We start from the raw sequence: 12,271 nt of genomic DNA, 5'->3' as shown, positions 1-12,271 counted from the left end.
TACCCATCACATAATCCTATTAAATATCTGACTTGCCCTCTGATAAGAGTGATAATAGTAATATCACTATTTACCTCCCTCACTGTATATGGAATATAAAGTGTGGGGGTTTTTTCATTAACTTTTTTTAAAATATTTTATTTATTTTTTACAGAGAGGAAGGAAGAGGGATAGAGAGTTAGAAACATCGATGGGAAACATCGATCTGCTGCCTCCTGCACACCTCCCACTGGGGATGTGCCCGCAACCAAGGCACATGCCCCTGACTATAATCGAACCTGGGACCCTCAGTCCGCAGGCCCACGCCCTATCCACTGAGCCAAACCAATTAGGGCTCATTAACTTTTTTTGTTGTTATTTATCCTCACCAGAGGATACTTTTTCCTTTTATGTTTAAAGAGAGCAAAAGGGATTGGGGGGAAGAGGGGGAGAGCAGGGAAGAGGAAGAGGAGGAGGAGGAGGAGAGAGAAACATCGATTGGCTGCCTCCCACACTCACTACAACCAGGGCCAGGGATTGAACTTGCAACACAGGTATGTGCCCTTGACCAGGAAATCAAACCTTCAATCCTTTGGTGAGCAGGCCAATGCTCTAAACACTTAGAAACACCAGCCAGGACTAAAGTAATTTTAAGGTTACTAAAAATCAAGAATCTTTGAGAAGATTAATTGCTAATACTATTTTCCCCCATCAGCTTCTGTGGAATATCCACTCCAGAGGGCTATCATAATTCTACACATAAATAAAAATTATTTAGTGAGGTTTTTTGCCTTTTATTATTATTATTATTTTTTTTTTTTTACTTTTTTTGAAATATGTATGTGAATATAGTTGGCCTTATTCAGGCTGAGAGAGGCAGTCACCAGTCTGGTCGGGGGAGACAGGATTACTGCTTAAACTGGTCCTAGTCAGCCCAAAACAGCTCTATTGCAATAATGCCTTAAATAGGACAGAGAATGTGCTCGTCAGTGGAAAAACGACAAGGTTGAGTCTTACCTGGCCTGAGGTCAAGTAAGAATAAACAGACAAGAGATGGCGACTTGTGAAGAGGGTGATGAAAGGTGCCTGTGAATCCAACTGGATACTGGATCATCTTACTTTTGGGACCCCCTCTAACTCTTTGGGGTTCTATGATTCTAAATTTAGTATGCTGGATATTTAAAAGCACAATCACATTGCACAATCTTCTCTGTTATTGTTGATTCATTTAGAGTCTGAAACCTTAGAAAAAAAATTTCTAAAGGTCATGCTCAGAAGCACAGAACTCCCTTTCCACTGAGTCAGGGCTATGATTACACCGTACACAAGATCCTACAAAGACAGCTGACACAACTAGTGGTTGAATTCTTTCTTCTGTTTATTTCCAGAAGAGACGTTCCATAGACAGCTGCAATGCCAGGCTCCCATCAGAATGTGGTGCCAACCTTGCTGCAGACAGCTTTCTACCCACATCCTTGCCCTCGACCCACGGCTGTCTCCAGCAGGTCTAGCAGAAGTACCGGTGCCTAAGGACACCACTCGGATCAGCACAGAAGCCACACCTGCTATGCCATAATTAGACATTTATAGGTTCAAATTCTGGTTCATCTTTTTTCACTTGTGCAACATCAGGCCAATACCTTAATTTGACTATATGATGTAACATGTGGAAAGCAATTGGCTTGCCATCTATACTGTCATCTCTATCAATATCACAGAGGAAAACCTAATCATTGTTTCTCTCCAAGGGCAGGACTAGCTCCACTCCTCTCTGAGCCTTAAGGCTGGTAATCTTCAAACTGAAGACAGAGAAAGGAGGTTATTTACATTTCTCTTAAACTCAGAATGAGTGATACTCCTAGGTCCCCTAAGCAGCTTTTACAGACCATAAGAAATTGCCAACAAAAGCCAGGAAGCCTAGGTTCTACCGCAGGGGTGGCAAGCATACAGGAAGGAACCCCAGGCACAGGGGAACCCCCGACACCAAAGGGCCCACCTTGGTTGAAGCCACACCGTTTCTTGGCCCCTGAATGTGTGGTTTTGTGGACTCTCATGAGCTGGCGTTCCTGCTCTCCCCCGACACTCCGACGGGCTGGGGGCTGCATGCTCTGTCTCCTGTAAGAAGAAACAGCAGAAGTAGATGAGCTTTCAGCAGCCATCCGTTTCACAGCATTCCTAGGCGGGCATAGGTCTCTGGGCAGCAAAGCAGCAATACACAACACACGCCACCAAATTATAGTGGGGGCAGGGGGTTAGTGAGTGACCTCAAATTTAAAAAGCCTCTTTCTATCAGTAAGTTGCTGCAAGATAACAGAAGAAAAATGTAATAAAATAGCCTCATTTCAAAAGATATAGTCATACCACATTAAAATGACATTATAAAAGCATATTTAATCAATAAGTCTGAAAATATAATTTCTAGAATAGTACTTATAGGATAGGATCATTTTTGCAAAAACAAAACATATGTATGAATGTTCACACACACACACACTCACACACACACACACTATTGCCATTAGCTATACTGCATCCAAAGGAATTGCTACATTGGTCATCCTATTATGCAATCTTCTAATTAATTTAGGAAAGAAACCATAATGCTAAATCCTCTAGAGAATATCATAAAGACACCCAAGCTAATATGAATCTGGATTCAACATAAGGACACACAAACCAAAAAAGAAAAATTTGTATATGTTTAGCAGGTGAACCACTATAGTCTTTGAGCCATGTCAAATCTCTGACAAATTTCCCTTAGGATAAAGTAGCCTCTCTTTACCTAATAAGTGAAATAACAAAGCCAAAATCAGTGAGAAATTCAGAGTCTGATAGCTATGATCCTGCAGTCAAAATATTCAAGTGACACCATGAATCTAGGTCTGACAGTGCAATATACTGTGTGGCCCTACAGACCAGTGGTTCTCAACCTTCCTAATGACGCCCTTTAATACAGTTCCTCATGTTGTGGTGACCCCCAACCATAAAATTATTTTCATTGCTACTTCATATCTGTAATTTTGCTACTGTAAACAATATGTAATTATATATGTGTTTTCCGATGGTCTTAGGTGACCCCTGTGAAAGGGTCGTTTGACCCCCAAAGGGGTCTCGACCCACAGGTTGAGAACTGCGGCTCTAGGCCAAGCTCTATTAGGGTTGTGGGTGAGTCAGTTAGTAGTGCCAGTATGTCAGGTATCTCAGAAGTCATTTTCTGAAATACTAGAATAATTTGGTGGAGCTATTTGCCAAATAGTCATCACAAGCTTCTAAAACAAAATTCCATTTGCCTTCCTATAAGAGGGCTAAATTGGGGTTGTGGGGAGCAGAGATGAGAAAAAGCAATGAGGTAGGCCTGCCAAGATCCTTTCTTTTTTTTTTTTTTTTTTAAATATTTTTTATTGATTTTTTACAGAGAGGAAGGTAGAGGGATAGAGAGTTAGAAACATCGATGAGAGAGAAACATCGACCAGCCGCCTCCTGCACATCCCCCACTGGGGACGTGCCCGCAACCCAGGCACATGCCCCCGACCGGAATCGAACCCGGGACCCTCCAGTCCGCAGGCCGACACTCCATCCACTGAGCCAAACCGGTCTTGGCCAAGATCCTTTCTTTAATTCCATTTTTCTAAAGCCCTAGCTTCAGGCAAGAGGACATTTCACATGAAAGGGTTCCATTAGTAGACACCAGCTCCCTAGACTTCGCAGCTGCTATGAAAATTTCTACAGCTAGTCAAATACTGGCCACATTGCCCTAAACAACAGTTTAAGTGAAATAAGTTGTGCTTGCTACTTGCTAAGGAGAACTCAGTTTCCTTGTTTGTAAAATGGGGATGCTCCAAGCTCACAAGGTCATTGAACAAGACCTTATTCAACCCCTTTCAGTGCCTGCCAACTGGAGGCATATAATCTATGGGAGCTCTTAATGATAATATTCCTTTTATAAAAATCCCCTTGAAGCACAGTATTCTGCAACAGTGTTAAGAACGAGTTCAGCAAATGCAAACCTATTTTTGTGGTGGAATGCTTATTTCAAGTTTCTATACAAACAATGATAATATTTTAAACATCATATTTAGAAGCCTCAATACATGAAGGCCTAAAGAAATAACCCTTTTAATATCTAAAATGTTTTAGGAAAATAATTACCATTTTATTAAAACTTTATCCTTTAAGGGAAGAGTAGGTGTTTTGCTGTTTGCTTTTGTTTGTCTTTATTTTCAAGAACAGTATTTTATCTAATGGTTCTCAAACTTCCTAATGCCTTGACCCTTTAATACAGTTCCTCATGTTGTGGTGACCCCCAATTTCATTGTTACAAATTGAACATAATTAAAGCATAGTGATTAATCACAAAAACAATATGTAATTATATATGTGTTTCCTGATGGTTTTAGGCGACCCCTGTGAAAGGGTCGTTCGACCTCAAAGGGTCTCAACCCACAGGTTGAGAACCGCTGATCTAATCTTTTGAACTCTCAAAGGGTTTAAAAGGGTAAGAGGCCACAAACTCCTGGATTTCCCTGGATTTTACAATTTATTTTAGAGAAAGTGCTGCCTAATCTGCTCAGGCTGTGATCTCAAAGCATTGCAGAAACAGAACATTTCTCTAGCATGGGTGGATAAGGAGTATTTTCGGACAGCTGACAAGCAAGTCCCTGATTCAAATGGAGGAAATAAATGGCATTGTCAGCAATGCTTCTTCTGCCCACCTAGAATTTAAAACTTAGACATGGTATGGAGAGGTGGGGAAGTAGTAGTAAGGAGTTGGTATAAGTCATCCTGAATACCAATCAACAGAGTAGACCAAGCATGTCAAACTTGCGGGCCAAATGTGGCTCACAACGAATATTTTTGCAGCCCAGTCAATATAACGGTATGTAAGAAACATTTTAATAAAAATTTCATAACTTTTTTGTAATATTGTTATACATAATTATTAATAAGGAACTACAACATTAACTAATGACTAATTACTAAAATCATATTGCATTCATTTCCCTTACGCGCCTTACACGCCGGAGCACCATTCCTCTCTACTAAGACCAGCAGTGAATATTTTAGCAGCCAATTGCCACGCCATTAGTCTTGGACTGACTTGTTTGGTGTTCACAACAGGAAATATTTCACTTTTAGAGAACAAGAAAAATAGGTTTATTTGTGTTACGCTTATTAATTTGTGCAGTTATTCAGTGTCTGGTAACTTAATGTTCAAGAAAAAATATTAATCTTTATTAAAATTTTCTATTACTTTATGTTAACAATTACTCATTTATTTCAGCCCTTTGTATTCAGCATGTCTCTATCAAAATAAACCTACATTTCTATGAAAATTGAAGCTTTTGGGGTTTTTTGTGGCCCACATAAACTTAAACCTTGTTTATTTGGCCCATCTTAGCCTTTGAGTTTGACATGCTTAGAGTGGACCCTGATGCAAAATATAGGCTTAACTGTAATGCTGCCCATTCCATTGAAAAAAATATCAGGTCAACCCCCTAAGTGCTGACCTCCAAACTCCCCTGAGATCAGAGCCCAAGTTCAGCCCATTTCAGAAAATGCCAAATGGTTTCATCCTTCCAAAGCCCCCATGAATTTGAAAGTTCTTTTGTTCATAAGAAAAAGAATAAATATTTTCAGTGTAGTCAATTATCTCTTCATGGATTAGTCCTATGTCAATTAATAGCCCCAGCAAAGCTCACTTGGGAGTCAGCCTTCAGATGATTCTACCTTGGAGGCTACAAATCTTCCAGCTGAGGCTCCAGACAGCATGGAACAGAGACAAGACCTACCTATTGTCCCTAAGTCAGTGGTCAGCAAACTCATTAGTCAGACGTAGCCAGACACATGAGAAAGCAGGACTCACCCTCTTGGTGAGCTCCCATCTCTGTTCCAGTTGGACTCTACCACCTGGCCAGTGACAAGGTTAACGAGGACTGCCAAAGTAAGTCCTTATGGTACATAAGGTACTTGTGGATGATTGAGAGTTAACATTCTCCCCATTTCCCACCCCAGGTGACAACATCTGGACAAGATATAAAGAAAATATCGGATTACCTTTGCCCATTTAAGCTTCATTACACCTGTGTTTGGAATCTGCTGTAACACGCAGCTCAGAAATTCTAGAACATTAAAGCAGAGTGTTTGTCTTGAAATACTTAAGATACTTTTACTTAAAAAGAAGCCACCTACGACATACCAAGGATGTTAATAGTTAAGGGGGTTCTATAGTGAATGACATATTCCTGCCCCCAAAGAACTTTTAAATTCTAGTGTTTTTCAAAGACTAAAGTGTAAGAGGAAAGACTCTAACTTGCTTACTTCTGTGTTAATGCATCCAATGGGCAGACTCAAGCTAACCAAGGGGAATGGGGAAAGGAGAAGCCAAAATCTTCTCCTCCAGGCTGTCCTCCTGCGACTTGGCCAGGTGCAGTGTGGATGGGCATCTGCTCCCAGCCATCCTCCTCTCCCTTTGACTCAGCTCCCCTCTGTCCCAAGTCCAGCCTCAGTGATTTGCTGCTTCTCTGCTGCATGCAGGGACAATCAAATTGACTAAGCTCCAAGATATTTCATGAGAAAGCTGTCCATAAAACAAATGTTATTTAGGTTATTTTCTGATTCATAAGAGGAGGCTAAGAAAGAAGCTGCCTATTATGTTGAGAGGCTCAAAACCCCAGCTGAGATAAGGACATATTAACTGCCCCTAAGCAGAAACTGTGAAATATATTTTGTCCTTGTTAGGATTTCAGTGAGTTCAGCTGACTCTTGTAGAACTTGAGAGAACCTAGTTCTGATCCAACAGCACAGCCACTACTACTTACAGGTTCCCCATTTCGTACAAATGCAAGACCCAGAGAAAGAAACCGTTCCATCCTAATCCCAGTCCGTGCCCATCTTCTCTAGCTTGCCCAAGTCATAATGTTACCCTTAGGCCTCAAGGACAAATGCATCCTCTAAAACTTGCTTCCAAAATGTGGTCAACCAAAACATTAATTTTTTTCATCTTCTCGCCTTGAGTTTTATCTGGGTCCATTCTATTCCAAAACTAATAAAATGTTTTCTTCAACTGCTGGCTCAAATTTTTAATTAAATGGTTTTGTAACTAATCACTCCACTGCTAATAACAATACCTTGTATTTATGAGAGCATGTTCTCCCCAAGAGCTCTAACTACTACATGATTAATACTGCTGATATCTCCATAGTTTAGAAAATCATAGGTATTCAGCGCTTAGATCAAACAAGGAAAAGTTTTATAAATCTATTCCTAGATCACCCTAAGAATAGATAGGGTGTTTGTTACAGACAAACGCTTTTCGCCTTAGACCTGCATTTGTCTGTAAAAGTGGCTTCAAGTCCTTTTGAATTTGGGAATTTTAAAGGCCTCTCAACTCCTGATTAAAAGAACTACTGGATTATCACATTCACTTAATAATTGGAAGAAAGGAGGACCAGGATGAGCTGATTTAAATTTCTCTTTAAAATTGTATGGCCCTAGCTGGTTTGGCTCAGTGGATAGAGCGTCAGCTGTGGACTGACGGGTCCCAGGTTTGATTCTGGTCAAGGGCACATACCTGGGTTGCAGGCTCGATCCCCAGTGGGGTGGCGAGCAGGAGGCAGCCAATCAATGATTTTTCTCAACACTGATGTTTCTATCTCTCTTCCTATCCCTTCCTCTCTGAAATCAATACAAAAATTTTTTTTAAAATGTGTCTGATTATTACAGACAAACCTTGAAATATCGTGGGTTCAGTTCCAGACCACTACAAAAAGCAACTTGTAACCTTTTTGCTGGTGGAGGGTCCTGCCTTCAATTTGCAAAAAAAACATAACATCTGTGAAGTGCAATAGAGCTAATAAGAACAATATAACGAGGAATGCCTGTATTTAAAATATTTTGACCCTTTATGAAATAGGAGACTGAGAGAACTGTTTCTTCAGACATATGTTTTAAAGAATGTCTCCCTACCTTGGTCACCATTTCAACACAGAAATAAAATAAATCATGGAGGAAGACTGGTATTGGTTCAAAATCCACAAAGCAGGATCTCCTCTGATCCTGTTTCCTTATCTGTGATACAGAGATATCCCCCAGTTTACTGCTTACAGTTGTGATCATTCCTAGTAGGAAACAGACATTCAAATTATGTTGTCTATCTTACCCACTTTCCAAATCAAATAACATTCACTGACTGCCTGATCAACACCAGCCACTAAACTAGGCACTTTATCTAAACTACAAGGTGGGTTCCACTCTTTACCAAGTTTTCCCCAATGGTGATGAACAAGTGCAGACAAGACAGGTGACTTACCGAGGCCAAAAAGATTGTCTTTTATGCAAGACATGCCCTCCTGAAGACCTTGCAAGATCTGACTGAGATTTGTGTAATTTAAGACTATTCCCATGACAAGGAATTGGGGATGTCTGTTCACTAGCTAAAGTGGAAATGTTTCGATAAATAAACACAGCTTTTTATTCAGTACACCCAAAGGCCTTAGGAATTATGCAAATCTTGATAAATTTGGGGGAACTTCAATAATTCAAATCATTTGCATGCAAATCTTAATACTTTATATTCAATATTTAATTCAAACTTACATAATAGGGAGTCACACTGTACCACTTGAGTGAGCCAGAGAACTCGGATCCTAAGTCCAAACCTTAAAATTCAGAGTCCTTTGAACTATGTTTCAACATCTCAAGTTTACTACTGTCAAATAGCAAAACTACAAATTCAGTAATGAGTCTGATTCCCCTTATTCAAGGGAATACAATCCGAGGATTGGGGGAAGTACAGTGCTCTTCCCAAGTGGAGAGATTCGGGGATTTCTAGAGTCTCTCACACCCAGTTTTCCACCTGGAAATATCGGGAAAAACAGACTCAAAGAGCTCAGAACGAAAAATAAGCGGAGCTCCATCCAAAAGAAGCTTACCGGAGATCCCGGAGATCCCAGAGGGCGGCCCAAGAGGCAGCGAACCAAAAGGCTCCAAGGCCACCTTCACCTGCATTGAGGAGCCGTCCCAGAATCCTCAGCAGCTGTCTCTGGGTCCCATCTCAGTGCCAAACAGTCAAATGACAAAACTAAACAATTCAGTGATGAGTCTGATGTCCGTTATTCAAGGGAAAACAATCCATGGATTGGGGGCGTGCAGGCCCACACAAGCAGGGAGGTGCTCTTCCCGAAGGATGTCAGGCAAGAGCGAGTTTTACTTAGGAGTGGTAACACGGAAGCAGGGCTTGACTGGCTGGGGGTCAGGGATTTCCTTTTAAGGCTAGCCGGTCCTAGTCTCCAGGGGAAGGTAAACCAGCTAAAGCTGAGCTGGAGGATTGTGATTGGTTAAGTTTCCTTGACAGGTGTTTCCAGTAAGAGTGGGCTGACTGGTTTAGACTGATGATGTGGGCTGGGCCACTGGGGCAGCCTCCATTTGCTGAGTCCCAATATACAAATTAACGTTATCACTATAGAGCTGAGAAGAATCCTATGCAAATCAGCATGAACACAGTCACATTTAACAAAATGTAACAGCTGGAGTGGGTGGTATTCAAGTGTACAATCAACAGAGCACATAATAAGGTATAAAAGAGAGTCATGAGGTATGTGGGTTCTTAATGGTATTTATTTTTTCCCCTCTATAGCAGAGGTTCTCAACCTGTGGGTTACGATCCCTTTGGGGGTCGAAAGACCCTTTCACAGGGGTCGCTTAAGACCATCGGAAAACACATATATAATTACATATTGTTTTTGTGATTAATCACTATGCTTTAATTATGTTCATTTTGTAACAATGAAATTGGGGGTCACCACAACATGACGAACTGTATTAAAGGGTCACGGCATTAGGAAGGTTGAGAACCACTGCTCTATAGCATTTGGATAAAGATACAGAGACTCTGCAGTAAGAGAGATTCACAATGAAAGGAAGGTCTTCCTTTAATGAGCTTGCACAAACTTGGGATTGGAGGCAGGTGGGGAGTGGAAGAATTAACCAGCTTTGAGAGAGGCAAGATCAGCCGCTCTGGGTGTTGTGACTATGCAAACTCTATGCAAACTCTATCTCCCTGTGCCTCACTCCAAGAATTCTCACATTTCTACTTCTGCCCCACTGAGGACTCAGGACTTGCACAAGCCTCCAAATCTACCACTCACTCCAATTGTAATGTGTCGCTAAGTCTACAGAAGGTCCCAAACAGGACAAAGCTTGTAGGAAAGCAGAAGGCAGATTCTGGTCATGATCACTTTGCTCTACTCCCTAAAGCACTGGTATCCCAAAATGCCATGCCCAGACCTTGAAAAGTGTTTCCCTCACCTTTGAACCAGCCTGCTCCCTCAAGGTGTGTGGAGCTTCTGACATAATCATAACTGGGGATTCTGGAACAGGCCACCCCTTCAGTTCTATGGATTTCTGACTACATTCATTCATCACTCAAACATGTGGCCCCCATTGGGTGCTACATTCTATGCTCTTCCTAGTTCCTGCCCTCAGGGAGCTCACACTTCTAGTCCTGGCAATGGTGGTGGTGCTACTGTGGTGGTGGTGGCGGGGGGGGGGAGGGGGGGGTGACATAGGCAGCTACAGTATAGTCTGACCAGTTTACAACATGAGAAAGCTAAGTGTGAGATGCTGAGATGCTCTGGAAACATACAGGAATGATGCCAAACTCAGTTTGTAGGAGAAATATCCCCGAACTGGGAAGATAATGCTCTATAGTAAATGGTATTTAAGGGGAGATGATTTAAAATATACCAGTAAATACATATTTAATTTATATTAAAAATCACAGAAATTGGCACTTCTGATTCTTAAAATTATAGTAATCTTTTCAGAAGTTGAAATAAGTCACTAGCTTCTGTAATAAGCTTGACAGGCCATTTGGCTGAGAAGGGAGTAGAGACTTGACAAGATGCTCTGGGAACATATAGGAATGATGCCAAACTCAGTTCCAAGGCAAGCATGTGAAGTCAGAACATGGCATGTTCAAGGAACTCAAGTGACTGACTGTGTTTGGGGTTAGAATCAAACATAGCTGGGGACGGTGACCAACAGGACAGGCCAGTCACAGGCAGAGGCCAGATCATACAAGCCCTGAAAGTCTTAAAAAAGTGTGGGCTTTATTCCGAAGGCAATGGCAAGTCACTGAATATTCTCCAGTTTAGATTCGCACTGAAGAAAGATCATCGGGGCCTGTGAGGCAAATAGATTAGAAGGTGAAGAGGGAACGTGAAAGGAGAGAGGGCAGTTAGATCATTAGAACACCCTAAGCAAGTGGTGACTGGCATTACAGAGGTGTTACAAGGGAGAAAACTGATTTAAAAGATATTAAAGAGGTAGAAACAATAGGCCTGGTGATTGACAGGATATGGTTGAATTGAGAAAGAGAAATGAAGATGATGCCAACTCCTTAGCTTGGAAAATGGGATGAATGATATTGCTGCTCCTGAGATGGAGTCAGGAAGAGAAAGAGTATTCAGGAAGAGTTGAGTATTAATGCCCATAAGGTATGCAAGCAGGTAATGATAGGTGAGCTGGAGTCCCAGAAGCAGAGCAGGGCTGGGAATATTTGAAAATGAGCATGAAGTTGACTAAACTACAAGTGGTATAACACAATTCAGAGAAAGCAGAGAAAACCTGGAAGAGAATGCTTATGTTGTTAAATCAAAAATGAAGCTGCAACATAGTATATATAGCGAGAGCTCATGCACAGAGGTGAAAGAGAAGACCAAATATGTGTGCATAATTATGTACTTATTTTTTTTGTAGCACGTGTTGTTATAAACTGCTGTATTGCTTAAATTGTTTAAGTATGTGTTGCTTGTATAATTTAAAGCAAGAATGCTTCATTTTAAAACATTTAAGACACACGCAGATAGGAAGGAGATTACAAAGAAGACCAAGAAAGAGAGATGGGAAGAAAATGCAAAGAGAAAGCTTACTGCCTGACCCTACTTATATCTTAATGAATGGGATGCTAAAGGATTTTAACTTAGGGTAAAACAATAAAAGAAACATTAAATATTGTATAAATTCACTCAACTCTATGACTTCTGTCTGAAGATGTTACAGTGTTCTTTAAAATAGGTGCCACTGCCCGGCCAGCGTGGCTCATTGGTTGAGTGTCAACCTATGAACCAAGAGCTCGCGGTTCAATTCCCAGTAAGGACACATGCCCAGGTTTCGGGCTCCATCCCCAGTGTGAGGCATGCAGGAAGCAGCCGATCAATGACTCTCTCATCAATGATGTTTCTATCTTTCTCTCCCTCTCCCTTCCTCTCTGAAATCAATAAAAATAAATAAA

General features: G+C 41.1%; 1 protein-coding gene across 2 annotated transcripts in view; it reads right to left on the bottom strand.

The window, feature by feature from the left end:
- FAM13C (family with sequence similarity 13 member C) overlaps positions 1-12,271 on the bottom strand; it is a 127,070-nt gene that overhangs the window by 75,607 nt on the left and 39,192 nt on the right. For both annotated transcript variants that reach the window (XM_081104472.1, XM_081104471.1), the window contains one exon: positions 1,976-2,094. In XM_081104472.1, coding sequence (XP_080960598.1) covers positions 1,976-2,094 — 119 coding nt within the window. The remainder of the gene's footprint in view (positions 1-1,975; positions 2,095-12,271) is intronic.

Source organism: Myotis nattereri (assembly GCF_964212035.1).
Source record: "Myotis nattereri genome assembly, chromosome: 13".
Taxonomy (NCBI): domain Eukaryota; kingdom Metazoa; phylum Chordata; class Mammalia; order Chiroptera; family Vespertilionidae; genus Myotis; species Myotis nattereri.
Note: the sequence above shows the minus strand (reverse complement) of the source record. Positions and strands in the feature narration are given on the sequence as shown.